Genomic DNA, 21,528 nt, shown 5'->3' on the forward strand with positions numbered 1-21,528 from the left:
TTTTTCATGCCGCTTGGTTTTAAGGGATGATTTTATTTCCTCCCTAATTACTTCCCTTAAATCTGATACACGGAGGGGAGCTTCTTCCTCTAACGTGCGGCATATACACAACTGACATAGCTTTTTTAGATAGGTGTCAGGTAGTGGCTCCGTGCATAGCGCACATTGCTTATGTTTGGATTTTGAGGTCTTTTTTCCCTATAAGAAAACATAATACAGGGGACAATCTGTATCAGTCAATGGTTCAATATAAAAACTCACCACTGCTGATGAAACAATAAAGTACCGGTTTTTGAGGGGGTGAGATGCGACGTGACGTGCCAGGGTCCTGCTGCCCGCGTGCCACATCTCCTGCGTGAGATCTGCTGCTGCTCCTTTGCTCACCTAACGGTCGGTGTTCGGCGTCTCCTGTAGAAGACATGCTGCCGCACACTACTCACCAAGCGCTGCCTTCTTTTCAAAGGTCCCGCGCTCTTCCTCCCGGCCTCCTCCGGAAGTCGTTCATCTACTTCCGGGTCACAAGCGCCGACATCTTTCCAGCGTCCTGCGCGCGTGGTCGACCCGGGGCGGCGTGCCTTCCCCCGGGAACGCCACTACGACCGCTCTCTCCACCGAGCCGGTCCCTGCCAGACGAGGGGGGAGGCTGAACACAGAACCTCCCCCGACGCTGCTTCCAGGCCCCCGACTCTGCCGTTCTCACCCGGACACCGCACAGAGGCTTGGCGGACCTGGGTAAGCTGACCTGTAGGCTCCCGCCGTCCGGACAGGAACCCAAACTGGAGGGCGAGGGGGGGCCGCCCTTTTTTAACCTGTAGGTTCCTGTCCGGAAGGTGGGCGGATCCCCTCTCTCGTTGTGGGTGCTGTCGTGGACTCTGTAAAATCCTATTACCGGTACGTAAAAACCGGTTTTTTGTTCCGTGAATGTGACCTCCTAATGCTGCAAGTTCCACAAATGAGCATTTTCAGTTCTTTAAAACATATCAAATGTTTAGAAATACTACTGTGCCTAATAATTTGGAACAGTGCATTTTGAGTTTTATTCATTTTGGAGATTATACTGTTATCATTGGGAGGTTTCTTCAATAAAATTCGATGTATACTCTAACGGGTGATGACTTTTATTAGACTGACTGTCATTTGCACTGACCATTTAGGAAAATCCGAGAAAAATGTCATTTGCATAATAATTTGGAACATAGTGTAATGTAGATGGGACAGCGCATAGATGATAGTATATTACAGGTACTCATATATAGCCAACAGTGGCATCCATCATACCAATATAAGACCAGCCCATCCCATTACCCAGCAGTGACTAAATACTATTCAAGTCAGTACGATAACACATACCCAAAGTATATCAAAGGCACATAGTCAAACCAAGTAATACAATGTGGAAACACAAATAAAACATATAAGGAGGACTGCACAAATGCACACAAAGACACAAAAAGGTACAAAAAAACGCAAAAAGGGGGAATGTATAAATACATATAAATATACTTAGAGCATATATCACAACTGGCATAGTCGGATGGATAGGGATATAGGTATTACAAGTAGTGCATTAAGTACACACATATCTACACATAGTGTACAGCTGTTACATAAATCAAATACTAAAATATGTATGTGTCCAAAATACATAAAATATAAAGGTGCATTGCACAAAACCATATATAATATAATGACCAGTGTCAATGCAATGCAGATATATTGGGCCCTACTCAACATACATAAAATTGTACACAGTAATTATCCAGAGACACATGAACTAAATCATGCTTGTGTGTATCCATATATGTGCATATCCTCCCATTTTCTTATCCACTGGGAATTTTCAGTTCATGATCCAACGATGTCAGTATCTTCACAATGTTCAATAGTAAACCCCAAATGTGCGATGCCACAACAGAATACTAAAGAGAATAAAAATCCATTAAAAACAAGTAATAAAAACATGCGAGAGAAGTACACCGCGGGGAAAGCACAGCAACCAGCGGACTACAAGTATGGGACAAAAGATAAATTTTCATTCAGGCCATCCGGTTGGACAATAGAAAAGAAGGGGAAGGCGCTCCAGCTCCATAAAAATGTGAATCTTTATTAATCCATTAAAAGTGTGTTAGCAATAAAAATCCTTGCCTATAAACAAAAGCCCAGGTGCGGAGCACATGCGACGCGTTTCGATCGCTCTCGATCTTAATCAATGCATGAACTTTACAATAATGCGGTAATTCCTATATAGAACCATTCGACCAATCAAATGAATGAATGACATCACATGACTATTACCACAGGTCCTACAAAGGAATCCGCTAGAACTATACATATAAAATCGGTATAAATTCCACAAAATAAAATGAAATACACGTTATATGCATCATAGAAAAACATACAAATAGTGCAGAGAAAGGGCTATGAATAATGGTACATGATTTCATTTTTACGATTTAAACCACCTGGATATCTCGTTTGCAAATTATATACCCAAAAAGCTTCCCTTGTGAGAAGTCGTCTTCTAACATCTCCTCCCCGCTTTGGTGGAATAACCTTTTCTATGCCCTGAATAGTCATCATAGATACATCTCCAGCATGACATATAAGAAAATGTTTGGCAACAGCAGACATGTTTCTATTTGTAGTATTCCTGTTATTTAGGTCTCTCAGATGTTCTGCTACTCTTGTTTTTAACTTCCTCGTAGTGCACCCTATATATGACATATTACACATAGTGCAGTCAATTTTGTATACCACATTATTTGTGTGGCAATTAATAAACTCTTTGATGTAGTATGTTTTAGTTTTTTCTTTATTCTGAAAATTATTTTTAATTAGTGCACTGCGGCAAGTACTACAAGCAGTAACACCACACCCGAAAAAACCTTTACATTCCAACCACGTTTTAGAAACTGACTGAGATGAAAACAAACTGGGAGATAGTGAGCTGCCAATAGTAGGCGCTCTTCTCGCCACCACATTGAGCCCATCTTTAAGAATTTCTGAGAGCATATCATCCTCTAATAAGATAGGTAACCTACTTTGTATGATTTTTTTAATTTCATTAAACTGGGTACTAAATTGGAAGCAGATATAAGGCTTATTTCTTTTTGCATCTTTCTTTCTTTTATTTACTGAATCTGCTGCCAAAAGACTGTCCCTTGGTTTATCAACAATTTTTTGTGCTCTCTCTAATGTCCAATTTGGGTATTCTCTTTCTTTTAATTTGGTTTTTAAACCATTAAATTCATTGGCTCTAGTTTGTTCCTCACTACAGTTTCTTTTAAGTCTAATGAATTCCCCTACAGGGATAGACTTGGTTGTGTGTCTCGGGTGACTGCTTTTTGCGTGCAGAACGGTGTTCCCACTTAAGGGCTTGATATGCGTTTTACTTTCAGTTACTTTATTCTCAGACCCCATCAAGACTAGATCCAAAAAAGATATCTCACTACGGTCCCATTTGTGGGTAAATTTAATCCCATACTCATTACTGTTAATGTATTCCACAAAGTCTGGCACGGCAGATACATCACCCCCCCAATCCGGTTGGACAGTCTGGAGGCGCCATATCCACTGTGTCTCCAATTTTCCCAGTCGTTTGGATAACTGACCGCCTCTAATATTAATTTTTAGAGCATCAATGCCCCAAACTTTTAATAAAGACGAATTACAGTCATGAGACTCCCAAAAGTGCCTCGGCAGGGTATTAAGCATAGACACATCCGTGTGGCCAGAGGCCGCCTGTATCCCAAGTACGTGTTCCCTGATACGTACCTTTAGTTGGCGGGTAGTAAGGCCAACATAAATCAACCCGCAGGGACACGTGGCATAGTAGACAACATATCGTGTAGTACACGTAATATGTTGTATAATTGCATATGACTTAGTGCCTTTAGAGTTAAGAAAGGAATTACTCCTTTCAACATTGGGGCAGGCGACACAATGACCACACGGAATGCAACCAGGTCCTGGTCTAAATCTATCCAAGAATGTTGTAGGCCGTTGGCTTCCATAATGACTTCTGACTAAGTGATCCCTAAGATTCCTAGTCCTCCTAAATGTCAATGATGGTCGAGTTGGAAGGAATTTTTTCATGGTATGATCCACCATCAAAATTGGCCATGCTTTTTCTATTATCTTACGTATCTCATCAGCCTTTGAACTGAAGGTGGTAATGAATCTTACTTTACTATCATTACGTCCATTTGCACTCTCCTGGGCCCCATATAGTAGCTTCTCGCGTGGAGTATATTTGGCTCTCAAATAGGCCTTTTTGATTGATCTACCACTATAACCACGAGCTCTAAAGCGCATCTTGAGCTCAATAGCCCGTCTCTCGAAATCTACCTCAGTGGAGAAAATCCATTTAAGGCGGAAAAATTGCCCCACCGGAATAGATTTAATCATGTGCCTTGGGTGCCCCGAGGAGGCATGTAGTAACGTATTAGTGGACTTTTTTTACGGTAGATGTCAGTGTTTAGCATCCCCATATGATCTTTCTTGATCTTTCTTGATTGTAACGTCCAAAAAATCGATAGACACACCATCAGATACAAAGGAAAGATGGATATTCATATCATTGCTGTTCAGGAGCGTCTCATACTTTGCAAGGTCGACGGATGTGCCCTGCCAGACGAAGAAGATATCATCAATATACCGTGTCCACAAAGGGACACGGTCTATTGATCCCTGTTCGTCTGACAGGAGGAGGTCCCTCTCCCACAGCCCCAGGAAAAGCCCGGCATAAGCGGGCGCAAAGGCCGCGCCCATGGCGGTGCCCTGGAGCTGTAGGTAGAAGGACCCCTTGAATACAAAAAAGTTATGAGTGAGGGTGAACTCCAGAAGCTCCAGCAGAAGTGCTCTCATACCCCTGGATAGTGTGGAGGTATCCAGGAAATGTCGTACCGCATGAATACCATCTTTATGTCTAATATTGGTATATAGAGATTCCACATCCGCTGAAACTAATAGAGTATCACCCTCTAAGCACAATCCGTCGCCCCTGCGCAGTAGATCCCCAGTATCTTTCAGGAAGGATGGGAGGCTAGTAACGAGTGGCTGAAGATGAAAATCTATCCACCAATTAACATTTTCCAGCAGGTTCCCTTTCCCCGAGATTATAGGTCTGCCGGGTGGAGACGGAAGACCCTTATTTATTTTTGGTAATAAATACAATGTTGGTATTGTTGGTTCTTTAACCAACAGCGCCATAGCAAGATCCTTGGTGATAACGTCGTCCTGTAGTGCCCTCTGGACAATGGACTCCAATTGTCCAGTAAATGCCGAGAGTGGATTATAGGTAAGTTTTTTTTATAACAGACATTGTTATCCAGCTGTCTGTATGCCTCTCTCTCATACATTTCCACAGGCCACAGGACAACGTTACCACCTTTGTCCGCTGGTTTTATAACCACATCCGGTAAATTTTTAAGAAATTGCAATCTTTCCCTTTCCATCTTAGAAAGATTATCATGTGAAAAGGAATTACAGATGTGATTGAGGTCCTCGGTCACCACCCGAACAAACAAATCTATGTTGGTACAAGAGGATAGTGGTGGGAACCTACTGGAATGAGGGCGGATAGATGGAGGAACCTTACCTCCATCGTGACAATGCTCCACCGCTAGTTCCTCCAGAATTCTTAATGCACTCTGTTCTTCCTCTGTGGGGAATAACATATGTAGTTCGTTGTTAAAATGATACCTCCTGAACAGCAATGATCTGGCGAAAAGATGAAGATCCTTGATAGTGGAAAATAAATTGAAATTGGACGTAGGAGAAAATGAGACCTTTCTCTAAGGGTACCGTCACACTCAGCGACGCTGCAGCGATACAGACAACGAGCCGACCGCTGCAGCGTCGCTGTTTAGGTCGCTGGGGAGCTGTCACACAGACAGCTCTCTCCAGCGACCAACGATCAGGGGAACGACTTCGGCATCGTTGAAACTGTCTTCAACGATGCCGAAGTCCCCGGGTAACCAGGGTAAATATCGGGTTACTAAGCGCAGGGCCGCGCTTAGTAACCCGATATTTACCCTGGTTACCATTGTAAAAGTAAAAAAAAAAAACACTACATACTCACCTTCTGATGTCTGTCACGTCCCCCGGCGTCCACCGGGTTACGCGCTGCTGCTCAGAGCCTCCTGCACTGAATGTATCAGTGCCGGCAGTAAAGCAGAGCACAGCGGTGACGTCACCACTGTGCTCTGCTTTCCGGCCGCGCTGACACAGTGCAGGAAGTTCTCGGCAGCAGCGCGTAACCCTGTGGACGCCGGGGGACGTGACAGACATCAGAAGGTGAGTATGTAGTGTTTTTTTTTTTTTTTTACATTTACAATGGTAACCAGGGTAAATATCGGGTTACTAAGCGCGGCCCTGCGCTTAGTAACCCGATATTTACCCTGGTTACCATTGTAAAACATTGCTGGCATCGTTGCTTTTGCTGTCAAACACAACGATACACGCCGATCTGACGACCAAATAAAGTTCTGGACTTCTAGCTCCGACCAGCGATATCACAGCGGGATCCAGATCGCTGCTGCGTGTCAAACACAACGAGATCGCTATCCAGGACGCTGCAACGTCACGGATCGCTGTCGTTCTCGTTGTAAAGTCACTCAGTGTGAAGGTACCTTAAGAGTTGGAGACCAGTATCTGACAGATTATATTTGCTTAGATTAATCACCTTATTATCCCTCTTGGATACGGTTGCAGATGTATTGCCCCTCCTGTAAGGATGATACAGGTGATCATGTAGTCTAATGTCACCACCACCAGTAGTAGATGTGGATACTGAAGATAGATCGGATTGTCCACTCAGGGATGATAGGGAGATATTAGAGGATGTCCTCTCCCGCCGTGGATAGATTTTACTTTTCCATAAATATACTCTCTGTTTGATAGTCCTTAGTATCTCTACTGAATTTTGATATTTGGGAGTCTTGGATCTTTTTAGCCAGTGTGTCCATCGTTTTTTCCAGGTCCCCTTCAAATTGTTGTAGTTTATCATTAGGACAGCCAGCCCTTACCTCAGCCTGAATGGGATCTATTTTTTTATCCAACTCTGTGATACAGTTAGTATAATAACCAATCAAGAGTTGTATAAGTGAAGTAGAGCACAGGGTACAGGCATCTTCCCATTGCGAAATAAAGGAAGTATCTTCAACCTGGAACGATGGAATAACCCTGACCCTAAGCCCTCGTGGAATCATCTTAATCCTCATGTATTTGTCCAGGAACAATCTGTTCCACCAGAGTCGCGAACGTCTCAACAGCATTAGCTTGATTGACTGCAATTTATCATCCCATACAGAGTCCACCGGTAGCTGCGCATCCATAGCACCGCCACTCAACACCTGATCCACCCTGTTCGAGCCAAACCTTTTCTTTGGCCCGGTAGTCCATTATGTCTTCCAAAAAACCTGTGCATAACACAGCATTAAGGATTAACCAAAAATAATTAGTAGAAAACATACTAGCCAAATATAACCAATAATTAACACTGTAAAAATAATAAGACTGGAAACTTCTTGTGTTTCTCCCCTCTACTAACCTCACTCTACCTAACAACGAAATAACCCGGGAGGGTTCAACCATAACTCCCAAGCAGCATTCCCACTGTCTTGGGGTCATATTCTACACCAAACTTTCCTTTACTCCCTATATCCGATCACTCACTTGATCTTGTCACCTGCATCTTAAAAACATCTCCAGAATCTGACCTTTTCTCACCTTTGAAACTGCTAAGACTCTTACTGTCACTCTTATTCATTCTTGCCTGGACTACTGCAACTCTCTTCTGATCAGTCTCCCTCTTGCCAAACTTTCTCCTCTCCAATCCATCTTGAATGCGGCAGCCAGGGTCATATTTCTGTCCAGCCGCTTCACCGATGCCTCCATCTCGTGCCAGTCATTACACTGGCTACCCATTCGCTACAGTGTCCAATATAAACTCATCTCTCACCCTCAAAGCTCTCCACAGTTCTGCACCGCCTTATATCTTCTCTCTCATCTTTGTCTATCGCCCTACACGTGCCCTCCATTCTACAAATGACCTAAGACTAATGGAGCGCCCCCACGTAAGGGCAATGGGGAACTCGGTACCGGGTCCTTCAGTACTCAATGGGGATGTCACTGTGGCCCGACCCGGCCCGTGGCCCTATGAGGGGCGTCCAATAAAAGGCAGAGTTCATATAGAATGGTAGTGTTCGTGATGCCACCTGTGGTATTCGATCAGGGTGACCGACGCTGCTTAGGGGTCCGCTGGGGTGATGTTATGGCAGCTAGATTTGATACCTTCCCACAGGTGAAGTGTATCCCCCAGGGCTTCCCAGAAATGTAGATAGTGATGGTGGATGATGTAAGGCGCAGTGAATAACGAGGACACAAGGGTACAGTCTCTTTACCTTTTACTGAAGACTTCAGCATCCACAGTACAGGCAGAGTCCGGCCGGTCCGAAGGCAAATCCAGAGTCCCCTTATCCAGGTGGAAATCAGTAGCCTTCCTACCAGCACCTGTGTGTTGTAGTACCTCTCTGCTGAGCAACTCGGTAAGGTCCTCACAACTCTTGTAGATGTTCTAGATGTTATTTCTTCCTCTCCGACCCCCAGATGGTGTGGATAGGACGAACCCGTATAACTGATGGCCTGAGGCTTGTTTATAGGGACCCTAGAGACGCCTCGACCCCCACAAGTTGCCACCGTGTCGTCTTAGGTTTTAAGGTCGGGCAGCCAACTTGGAATTGACTGTCCTGCCGGTCTCTGAAGTAAAGCGTAGAGACTATTACTCCCTCGATGTTCCGGCCACCGGCTACGCGCCTCAGAAGGAGGCAGCCTATTGCAGGGCAGAACTCCTTCTGGTGTTATCTCCTTGTGCTGTGACTCCGTGTCTCACTCTCTACAACACAATTCCTTTTCTTGTCCTTTCTTAGGATGCTGCCGCACGTGGGGCAGGCGCAGCTCCGTGTCTTTCTGTCTTGCTAGGCCTCTGCCAGGATCCCACCCCTGACAGGGACCCTCTGTCTGCAGCTCCGATGTTCCTCCTTTCCCCCTGTCTGCCTGACAGGTGTTGCCTGGGCCAACCCCAGTCAGCTCCTCTCTCACAGCTCCATCTCCAAGACTTCTCTCGTGCTGCGCCAGCTCTCTGGAATGCACTTTCCTAGACTATCAGACTGATACCTAGCCCCGACCTATTCAAGCGCGCTTTGAAACCCATCTCTTCAAACAAGTTTACCACATCAACTACTCAGTAATCTAACTTTGCCCTGTTCCCTCCTTCCAAATATTATTCTGAATCTGCACCTTACTATTCATCTGTCTCCACACCCTCCATGCACACGATAACTGCACTTGACACTTGACAATTGCACTTAAACACACGGGCTGATGACAGGATCATGCAGCTTTATATGAAAATCCCTATGTATTATAATTGCCAGACTTGAAATAACAAGCACTTTTCAGCTATTGTGTCCCCCCCATTTCCTTGTAGATTGTAAGCTTGCGAGCAGGGACCCCACTCCTAATGTCACTGTTTAAATTGTCTTAACTTGTATTGAATTTATTGTCTGTACATGTCCCTGCTTAATTGTAAAGTGCTGCGGAATATGTTGGTGCTATATAAATATAAATTATTATTAGCTGCTGCCATCCACTTATTGATCAATTCCGGATCACCCAACTTGTACGTCAGGTAAAGGTGAATCCTGAGGCCCCTGGGAATAATCTTTTTTTTTTTCCTGATCGTTCTCCAGAGAGGAACAGTTCCACCACAACTTTGTTTTACGCTGCAAAGCGTTTCTATATTCATGCAAGAGATCCTTGATCTCAAATGGGGCATCCTGCGAAATAACTGGTGTATTTCGTGCAAAAATGTCTGTAGCCCTTGACTGCCAGGCACTATCCCTAGCTTTTAGATCCATATTGTGGACTATCTGTTATAAAAGAAAAAAAAAAACAGCAAAACATATGAATTTACCAAAAAATTGTCCTGAGAATTTTTATGCAATGGCACTTCAAAGCAATTATCACAACAAAATTTTCAACTGTGATTAGACAGTGGACATAAACGAAGAGGACCATAAGATTCAATACAAAGATACTTTTATTAATAATTATTAAAATATCAGAACAAATAAACACAGAAATACCCAGTGGGGGCGCCCGGACATTCAGACCAAAATTCAGGGATAGGTTACTTGCTCAAGTGAAGAATATCATTAATAAAATAAATAATTATTTAGTGTAATAAGTATGCACATAAACTAAGGCATTTACTTATAAATGGAGAGGGACACAGCCAATAAGGATAATAGATGAATGTATAAACGGAGGTCTAAACAGTGTCCAAAAGAATCAAGAGACCCCAGATCCTAATTATAGGTGGCCCTGCATAGAAAGTATAGCCAAATGTGCACCACAGAAGGAAGTTATACCTGAATTCCGATGGTCATAAATTGAAGTGAGTGGTTCGGTAGTTCCCTTTCGCTCCGATGCACGTTTTGCCCATGGCTTCTTCCGGGGGCGTGCAGTAGAGGAGTAGGGAGTGGTGATGAGTGAGTGTACTCGTTGCTCGGGTTTTCCCGAGCACCCTCAGGTGGTCTCCAAGTATGTGTTAGTGTTCAGAGATTTAGTTTTCATCCGCGCAGCTGCATGATTTGCGACTATTAGCTTAATTATATGTGGGGACTTCCTAGCAACCAGGCAACCCCCACATGTACTCAGGCTGGCTAGCAGCTGTAAATCATGCAGTTGCGTCAACAAAAACTAAATCTCTGAACACTAACAAATACTCGGAGATCACTCAAGCGTGCTCGGGAAAACCTGAGCAATGAGTATACTCGCTCATCACTAGTAGGGAGGGCTTTTTAAAGGACAAAGTGGTCAACGGTAGTGCCGTATAGAAATGCCAAGTGCCGTTTATTGGTGAGAGTCTTAAAACATAGTGGTGCATGTCTAGTTTGGAGAAGATCTTGGCCCCTCGGAGACGATCAAACAGCTCTGAAATAAGCGGTAATGGATATTTATTTTTTACCGTGCTCTGGTTTATCCCTCGGTAATCAATACAGGGCTGAAGAGATCCGTCCTTTTTCTTAACGAAGAAGAACCCTGCCCCCGCTGGGGAAGATGATTGTCGAATAAATCCTCTAGTCAGGTTCTCCTGGATGTACTCTGACATGGCCTGGGTCTCTGCATGGGAAAAGGGAGAGATTCGCCCCCGAGGGGGAGTCATACTGGGAAGCAGATCTATGGCACGGTCATACGACCTGTGTGTAGGTAGACTCTCTCTTCCTTTTTCCCGAAGACATCGGAGAAGGCCCAGCAAGAAGAGGGTAAACCCAGTAGGGCAGCTGGCTGACCTGGAGGAGAAACAGGACGAATGGGAGTGATGCAGTGATCGGAACAGTAATCTCCCCAGCGCAAGGTTTCTCCAGTCCTCCAATTTAAAACCGGTTCATGAGTCTGGAACCAGGGCAAACCTAGAAGTAAGGGGTGAGACAAACCAGGCAAAACATAAAAACAGATTTATTCTTTTTCTGAATGCGTTAGACCTACCTAAAGTTCCACTGGCTCAGTCTGGAAATGCACGGGCTTGATCAGGGGTTTACCATCTACGGAAGTCACTAGCAGCAGATTTGGAAGGCGGTGAACTGGAATCTGGTAACAGTCCACAACTGCTTGCTGAATGAGGTTCCCAGCGGCTCCGCAATCCAAGTGACAACATTCTGAGAATTTAACTGTGCCGAAGGATACGGAAACAGTCATTTGCAGACATGGAGAAAAATGATCTTTACCCTGGGAAGCCTCTCCTACCGACCCTAGGCACTGGAGTTTTCCGACCTCTCCATAAGCAGATCCGATCCTCTGAACTACCACAGTAGAAACATCTCCCTTCCACGTGGCGCGCCTCCAGGCACTGCCTAGCCAAGCTCACTTGCATTGGTTCTGGAAGAGAGACTGGAGACCAAGATCCATACAATAAGGTCTCTTCTCCTGCTTGTACTCCCTGGAACGTTCTTGAAACCGAAGATCAATCCGAGTTGCTAAAGATATCAGGTCATTCAGATTTGCAGGAGAAACTCGGCCTGCCAGCTCGCCCTTTATTCTCCTGAACAAACATTCCCAAAAGGTAGCCACCAAGGCCTCGTCATTCCAGGATAACTCTGAGGAAAGGGTCCGTAAACTAACTGCATACTGAGCCACCATGAGATTCTCCTGACAAAGATGAAGAAGCTGTCAAGGAAGTACTGCTAGGCTTGTCGAAGGTCCTGTGGAACACTTCTAAGGAAGACTGAAGGTTATTAACCAGATGATCCTCTCTCTCCCACTGCAGATTTAACAAGGCGAGTGCCGCTCCAGCGAGGTGTGACATAATGAAGCCCACCTTGGCCTGTTCAGAAACGAACATATGCACCAGGAGTTCAAAATGCAGCGTGCATTGATTAATGTACCCTCGACATTGGGTGGGGTCGCCATTAAACCGAGGAGATGCCAGATGAAGTCCTTTACCTGCCATGCAACAGGGAACTTGGTAGCCGGTGGTCGTGACGGGAGTAGCCAAGGATATCAACAAGTCCATACGTGTAGACAAGTTGCATAGATAGGTCGTAATCTTGTCCTGCTGATCTTTCAGGCGAGAAACCTCATGGCACAACTCTGCTTCGGCCACGGAACCCGCTGGGTCCCATGCACCTCCAGCTGCATTCTGTAACAAATGGAAGCGGAGGCACAGATGGTGAAGTGCACATTCGGCAGGACGACAGGGAGCAGACTAAGAGTGGGGGCTCCGCTGAGGTACGGGCGTCACAGCGGGGTAACGGAGACCACGGCGGGGCCCCTGTGCGGGCACAGTTGTTACACATACTGCCAGACTGGATGGTACTACTGGTCAAAGGCACCCTAATCTTAGTGGTTGGATCAAGCCTGCATCACCCAGAGATTCTGGTTCCAATGTCTCCTCCATTACTAGCGCTGCCTACAAAGATGCGCCTGGTGACAGAAGCAAACTTTGTTGGAGCAGATCACAGAGAAGATGTGACACACCATCTGCAGAAGCCCTAATGTGATAAGATTTCAGAAAACCAGAGCAGTATAAGGCTATGTGCACACCTTGCTGATTTGGGTGCAGAATTCTCTGCACAAAATCTGCATCTCCTGGCAGAAAACACAGGTGCAGATTTGATGCGTTTTTCTTGCGCATTTGCTGCGGATTTCATGCGTTTTTTTACCCCTGCGGATTTCTATAATGCAATGGGTGCAGAAACGCGGCAGAACTGCACAAAAGAAGTGACATGGTCCTTTTTTGAAGCTGTTGCGTTTTCAGTGCAGATTAGCACAGAATTTTTTTTTGCCAAATCACTTGCAGATCTGCATCGTTTCTGCGCGGAAAAAAATGCTACAGTTCCGCAGGAAATCTGCAACATGTGCACATAGGCTTAATCTCCATAAGTTGACTCCATTTTGGAAAATATAACCCTCAGAGAATGTCTATTGGAGTAGTGACTATTTTTGATTCCACATGCATTTTACGGAAAATAGCATGCAGTGGATGCAGAAGAAAGAAAATTGCAAATATGTCCTTTTATTGCCCACCGCATAGTGCCCAGATTGTGCTCCTGGAGACACACACAACGTAAATTAAGTGGGTTCTTCTCACTATAGTAATGCCAAATACATGGATGCTAAATGTGGTTTGGGCACACGGCAAGGCTCAGAAGCGAGGGGGAAATTTCATTTTGGGAGGGATGTTATTGGTGGATTGGTTTATGGAATCCATGTTGCTTTGCAAGAACTTTTGAGCTTCTAATAATGTTCAAACCTCTGTTTTTCTACTGACAAATGATGGACGTGAGTGGGGACTTGTTTTTTTGTGAGATGAATAGAAGTTTTTATTGCTTTTATTGTCATTTACATAATAATTTTTTCTGGCTTTTTATTCCATATTTAGGAGGCAGAATGAACAAACAGTTGAACACCATGCTTCACTTATTCATTCTATGAGATTTTCTATTAGACTGTGAACTGTCATTGTCTCCGTGAATAATTTAATGTTTCTCTACAACTTGCAATTTTTACATATCGTTTAAATACAAATGTTAAATAACATTTAAGGATATTTTATTCAAAATTATTTTTTTTTTTTATCTTGGCAGATGACTGTACCAGGATATCAGAGAGACAGCTGACATCTTCAGTTTTTAAATCAGATGATCTTGAGATCGCACAGGATACAATTGAAGTGAATGCCATTACTGCAGATATAACATCATCCATTCACAGCAAACATCTGTCATCTGATCCTTTGAAACAGGTCCTGTCTTCTGACTTATTAGAGACTACTCAGGGTCACAAAATATGCAATAAAAAACGAAATACTCCTAAATCAAAGAAGCCATTTTCATGTTCAGAACATGGAAACCGTTTTCCCATTGAAAAGTGTTTTCTTAAACATCCAAAAATTCACACAGCGGAGAAAATATTTTCTTGTTCCAAGTGTGGGAAAAGTTTTAAGCAGAAATCAGATCTTGTTAGACACCAAATAAGTCACACAGGGGAGAAGCCTTTTTCATGTTCAGAATGTGGGAAATGTTTTAATCTGAAAGGGAATCTTGTTATACACCAAAGAAGTCACACAGGGAAGAAGCCTTTTTCATGTTCAGAATGTGGGAAATGTTTTGATCAGAAAGGGAGTCTTGTTATACACAAAAGAACCCACACAGGGGTGAAACCTTTTTCATGTTCAGAATGCGGGAAATGTTTTAATCAGAAAGGGAATCTTGTTATACACCAAAGAAGTCACACAGGGAAGAAGCCTTTTTCATGTACAGAATGTGGGAAATGTTTTGATCAGAAAGGGAGTCTTGTTATACACAAAAGAACCCACACAGGGGTGAAACCTTTTTCATGTTCAGAATGCGGGAAATGTTTTACTCTGAAAGGGAATCTTGTTATACACCAAAGAAGTCACACAGGGAAGAAGCCTTTTTCATGTTCAGAATGTGGGAAATGTTTTGATCTGAAAGAGAGTCTTGTTAGACACCAAAGAACCCACACAGGGGTAAAACCTTTTTCATGTTCAGAATGCGGGAAATGTTTTAATCAGAAAGGGAATCTTGTTATACACCAAAGAACCCACACAGGGGTAAAACCTTTTTCATGTTCAGAATGTGGGAAATGTTTTAATCAGAAAGCGCATCTTGATATTCACCAGAGAATCCACACAGGAGAGAAGCCTTTTTCCTGTTCAGAATGTGGGAAATATTTTAACCAGAAAAGCAGTCTAGGTTTACACCAGAGAACCCACACAGGGGTGAAGCCTTTTTCTTGTTCAGAATGTGGGAAATATTTTACCCAGAAATGCAGTCTTGTTATACACGAAAGAACCCACACAGGGGAGAAGCAGTTTTGATGTTCTGAATGTAGCAAATGTTTTAACAATAAATCGTGTCTTGATGGGCACCAGAGAACCCACACAGGGAAGAAGCCTTTTTCATGTTCAGAATGTATAAAATATTTTACAAAGAAATCAGATTTAGTCAAGCACCAGAGAACTCACACAGAGGGTGCAGCCTTTTTCCTGTTTGGAATGTGGGAAATGTTTTGTAAAGAAATCATATCTTCTTAGTCACCAAAGAATTCACACAGGGGAGAAGCCTTTTTCATGTTATTAATGTAGGAAATGTTTTACACTAAAATCAACTCTTAAACATCAGAGAAGTCACACAAGGGAGAACCCTTTTTTATGTTCAGAATGTTGCAAATATTTTAAACAAAAATTGTATTTCTTAAAGGGATTGTCCATTACTAGGACAATGCTTTGTCATTCCTAATGTTTGGCCTATTTCAAATAAAACCACTCATTCACTTTCCGTGCCGGCTCCGTTACAGTGGTCTTGGCACTCACGTTTTCAGAGCTCATGTGAGGCTATTCACTGTTCCCACCTTCGGATGTATTGAACATCAATAGGGAGCCAGGGCTGCGTCTTCTCTCTGACTTTGATTGACATGTCCAAAGGTGGAGTTAGTGAACCAAGTTTAAGAATGTACTTGCTTTTAAAATGTGTTTGGTATTTTATTAGTCTTTTTTATATGTTTCCCCCATCCTTAAATACATTTGTCCTGCATGTATCAACCAAGAAAGAAAAAGACTTTTTGATATGACTATATTTTAACTTAAAAAAATAAAAATAAAGAATTCATCATTGTAAACGTCTTGAAATTGTGGAACAGAAGCTGGATAAATCCCCTTTAAACATCAAAAATCCCACACAGAAAGAAACCATTATGAAACCTAGAGTGTGAAAAATAAATGACTGGAAATCTGATTTTGATGACCATCAAAAATAAATCAGTGAGAAACTAAATATATTATTGACAAATTGTAAAAAAAAAAATAACAGTCATAATTAAATGAGAAAGTGTAATTAATAGGGATGAGCGAGCGTGCTCGGTGATACTTTGATATCACTTGAGTACCTGAGTGCTTGGAAATACTCGGTGAGCATTAGCCGTTGCATTGAAGGCATTTAAACTGAACATACATTTCAGTAGGCAGGGCCGGCTCCAGGTTTTTGAGAGCCCCGGGCGAAAGAGTCTCAGTGGGCCCCCCTCTTTAACACATACCACGATTCATGATCCACAGATACAGCAGAGAAATATACCATAGCCAAGTAGCATATAACCCAGCCCATGTAGCATATAACACAGCCCATGTAGCATATAACACAGCCCATGTAGCATATAACACAGCCCATGTAGCATATAACACAGCCTATGTAGCATATAACACAGCCCACGTAGCATATAGCACAGCCACGTAACATATAGCACAGGCCACATAGTATATATCACAGCCCATGTAGCATATAGCAGAGCCCACGTAGCATATAGCAGAGCCCACGTAGCATATAGCAGAGCCCACGTAGCATATAGCAGAGCCAACGTAGCATATAGCACAGCCACGTAGCATATAACACAGCCACGTAGCATATAGCACAGCCACGTAGCATATACCAGCCCACGTAGTATATAGCACAGCCCACGCAGTGTATAGCACAGCCCACGCAGTATATAGCAAGCCCACGCAGTGTATAGAACAGCCCACGCAGTGTATAGCACAGTCCACGCAGTGTATAGCACTGCCCACATAGTATATAGCACAGCCCACGCAGTGTATATCACAGCCCACGTAGTATATAACAGCCCACGCAGTGTATAACATCCCACGTAGTATATAACAGCCCACGCAGTGTATAACAGCCACGCAGTGTATAACAGCCACGTAGTATATAACACAGGCCACGTAGTATATAACACAGGCCACATAGTATATAACACAGCCCACGTAGTATATAGCACAGCCACGTAGTATATTGCCCAGCCATGTATATTGCACATCTACCTAGTATACAGCACAGCCCACGTAGTATATGGCACAGGCCTGGGCCGTGACGTAGTATATAACACAGACCACGTACGTAGTATATAACTCAGCCAGCCATTTACAGGCAATCTAGGCTAGGACTACAACCAGGCTCACAGCAGGCTGCATCTGACCCCCACCCACCCCGCAATGCGTTGGGACCAGGAACTTGGAGGAAGACTCACTCTTCACTCAATGCTTCACTTCGCCATTGCTTCGGTTCCGTTGTGGACACAGCCTGGGACCGGGTGCACCGTCCGTGCACCTGACTGCAGCTCCTTCCTCCTGCTCCTCTTTCTGCTTGGTGCTGCCTGCGCCTGCAGCCGGATCTCTTCTCTGAGCTCTTAGGATGACGAACTCTCACGTGACCGGAAGTGACAGGACAGAGCGAGCGCCGGCCCGGAAGTGACTCGTATCCATGGTGATGGCGGCGCCGGCGGTGACTGGTGAGTATTGCAGCTGCGTGAAACTCAGTCCCAGGCCCGGTCCGGAAGTGACTCACTCTGCGTATCCATGGTGACGGTCCCGACTCCCGGAGGTGAGTATTCCTGCTGCAGCTGCGCACCGTAAATGGCCCCCCCGTCTTGCCAGGGCCCCGGCACTTGACCCGGTATGCCGGGTGCTTATGCCGGCCCTGGGGTTATAATGTATTCTAATTTACTGGGATAATGACTTTTCATTTCATGAGTTTTCATTGGCTGTAAGCGATAATCATTAACATTAACAGAAATAAACGCTCGAAATAGATCACTCTGTTTGTAATGACTATATAATATATGCGTTTCACTTTTTGTATTGAAGAACTGAAATAAATTAACTTTTTGATGATATTTTAACTTTGTGAGAAGCACCTGTACGTACCAAAATCCAGCAAGTTAGATTCTGGTGTTACAGATCTTTGAAAATAAATTTGCTTTTATCCTTCCATACTGTAACATTTTTATTCTGCAGTAACCTGTTTAGTAAAAATTCATCCTTTTCATATCGCTGGTTTACATGGCTGACAATTCCAGTGACCTCTTGATTTTTATCAGGGTCTGAATTTGGCAGTTGTTGGTGATCAGATTCAGGGGCTGACGAGATGTAAAGTTGTTGGTTCCTTTGCATCGTGTTTAGCATGAACCAAGTATTTCTGTACTACGACATTAATTTTCACGTCATGGTGCATGTCTCGGCATTGTAAAATCTCTCTAATCTCATTACCAAGGTGACAAATAACACCCCGTCATATGTTATCTGTAATAGGGGGTCTTAGTTTGGTTAGATCCTTTTTTAGGTTAGGCCATGTGAGGGCTTCTTTTTTGCAGGACGAGTTGTAGTTTTGAACGACACCATTGGTTTTACCATGTCGATAACGGGAAAAAAATTCCAAATGCGGTGAAATTGCAAAAAAAAGTGCAATCCCACACTTGTTTTTTGTGTGACTTTTTTGTTAGGTTCACTAAATGCTAAAATTGACCTGCTATTATGATTCTCCAGGTCATTACGAGTTTATAGACACCAAACATTTCTAGGTTATTTTTTATCTAAGTGGTGAAAATAAATTCCAATGTTTGCTAAAAAATAAAATCGCGCAATTTTCCGATACCCGTAGCGTCTCCATTTTTCATGATCTGGGGTCGGGTGAGAGCTTCTTTTTTGTGTGCCAATGTGATGTTTTTTTTTATACCACTTTTGTGCAGATACGTTCTTTTGATCGCCCATTATTGAATTTTAATGCAATGTCGCAGCGACCAAAAAAAGGTAATTCTGGGGTTTTGATTTTTTTTCTCGCTACGCCGTTTAGCGATCAAGTTAATACTTTTTTCTATTGATAGATCGTGCGATTCTGAACGTGGTGATACCAAATATGTGTAGGTTTGATTTATTTTTATTTTTTTTAAATTCATTATTTAAGAAGTTTTTCATAACACAGCATAACAAAAACAAGGTTGGTGGCCCACAACGGCCACTCAAGGTAAACAATGAAAGGTTGGATTACACTGTTGATCCAGAAAATGACAAGGGCGACACTGTAACAAAGAGGAAAAACAACTGGATCAGCATCTTGTAAACGGCCTGTGGATAAACCATAGAACTGTATAAACAAGAGGGAGAACAGTTTTCAGGTATTTAAAATCCAAGTGCTTATAGTAGCGGTTCCAAAAGGCCGAAACCGTATCTTCTGGAAAATTGTAAAAGTGAGACAGCAGGACACTTGTCATGCAGCTGCAGTGCAGTACAGCGCAACCTCCACCAGGGGGAGCTTGGTAGGGAAGCGAGACGGCACACACAGAGCAGCTGAACAGATGCCACCTAGTGGCGAGAGAGAGGTCAGGAAACCAAGTCAGAGCACAAGATAGCACTACAGTAAAAAAGGATTTAGACAGAATGGATAGTCAGGACGTAGCAAGGGATCAGTAAACCAGGACGGGCAAAATACGGTACAATAGGGACAAACTGAAACGGAGTAAAAAAGCCAAGCCAGGAGGTCAGAACCAGGGAGTAAAGCAGATCTACAGACAAAGACACTGGGAAAGGGCAGGCAGGGGGAGATCACAGACACAGGATAAATCAGGGTTCACAGCAGGACAAATCAAGGGCTTCCAGAGACAGGTTCACACGCCGAAGACAGAGCTATAGCTGACACCACCCTCAGGATACCTGGGAGCTAAATAGCAAACCCGAGCCCAGAATGAGGCAGAGCAAAGTTAACCCTAGACATCCACCCAGAGAAAGAGCAGACAGGACTAAACTTCGGAATGGATCATGACAATACCTCTCAAGCGGGGGCCACCGGACCCCCAGGTTTTCCAGGATAACGTGCATGAAATGCCCAGACCAGTCGATTAGCATGGACAGATCATGCCGGGACCCAAGATCGATCCTCAGGACCGTAACCCCTCCAATGGACCAAGTACTGAATAGAACTACGGACCATGCAAGAATCTACAATCTGTTCCACTTCATACTCGGTCTGACCATCCACAGAGACAGGAGACGGAGGGGATGGAGGCCCAGCAGAGGATGGTAAAAATGACTTAAGAAGGGACTTATGGAACACATTGGGAATCCGAAGCGATGGAGGAAGTCGTAAGCGAAAGGCAACTGGATTGATCACCTCACTGATCTCATAAGGACCAATATACCTGGGACCTAGCTTAGCCGAAGGAACCTTGAGACGAATGTTCCTGGTAAACAACCACACTTTATCTCCTACCAGGAATATAGGTCCCACAGACCATCGCTTATCCGCAAAAAGTTTGTTTGCCCTCAGCCTTTCCGATGTTCTTCTGGACCTCCCTCCACATCTCCCCCAATCGTTGCACTGCCGTATCATCCCCTGCACATCCTGAATCCAGCCTAGAAAATTCACCAGAATGAGGGTGAAAACCGTAGTTACAGAAGAACAGGGAGGTGCCCATGGACTGGTTAATCTGATTGTTAAATGCAAACTCAGCCAGGGGCAACGAAGAACACCAATCATCCTGCCGAGACGTAGCAAGACACCTCAAAATCTGTTCAAGAGACTGGTCTGACCGTTAATCTCAGGATGGTAAGCAGAGGAGAACGTCAAACAAACAAAAAGCCCTCCAAAATTTGGGCACAAATTGTACCCCTCTATCAGAAACCACATTCAAAGGCACACCATGCAACCGTACAACATGCTCAATGAACAGCTTAGATAATGTTTCAGCATTAGGCAATCCTGCCAGAGGTACAAAATGCGCCTGTTTACTGAATCTGTCAATCACTACCCAGATTACAGTTTTGCCATTAGAAGAAGGGAGTTCAGTGATAAAAATCCATGGACAAATGAGTACAAGGTCTATCCGGAATTGGCGATGGCACCAATTCCCCGGCCGGCCGGTTATGGGAGCTCTTAGCACAGGCACAGGTATCACAAGCAGACACAAACACAGCGACATCAGAGGTCATGTTGGACCACCAAAACAGGCTAGCGATGGCTTTCTGGGTGGCAGAGATCCCTGGGTGTCCACTGAGAGCAGAATCGTGGAACTCCTGGAGAACCCTCAATCGGTACTGAACTGGGGCAAAAAGCTTATTGTCAGGCAAAGAGGAAGGAGCTAGAGACTGAGCCTTTTGAATCTCCAGCTCCAAGTCAGAGG

The 21,528-nt window shown here is 44.0% G+C and overlaps 1 protein-coding gene across 1 annotated transcript in view; it reads left to right on the forward strand.

Moving 5' to 3' along the window:
* LOC143767954 (uncharacterized) overlaps positions 1-16,206 on the forward strand; it is a 43,365-nt gene extending 27,159 nt beyond the window's left edge. Inside the window, exon 8 of the mRNA XM_077256518.1 lies at positions 14,151-16,206. Within this exon, the coding sequence (XP_077112633.1) occupies positions 14,151-15,406 (1,256 nt within the window). The 3' untranslated portion in view covers positions 15,407-16,206. The remainder of the gene's footprint in view (positions 1-14,150) is intronic.
* The last annotated feature ends 5,322 nt before the right edge of the window (positions 16,207-21,528 follow it).

The sequence above is a fragment of the Ranitomeya variabilis genome, chromosome 4 (genome assembly GCF_051348905.1).
Source record: "Ranitomeya variabilis isolate aRanVar5 chromosome 4, aRanVar5.hap1, whole genome shotgun sequence".
NCBI classification, from domain to species: domain Eukaryota; kingdom Metazoa; phylum Chordata; class Amphibia; order Anura; family Dendrobatidae; genus Ranitomeya; species Ranitomeya variabilis.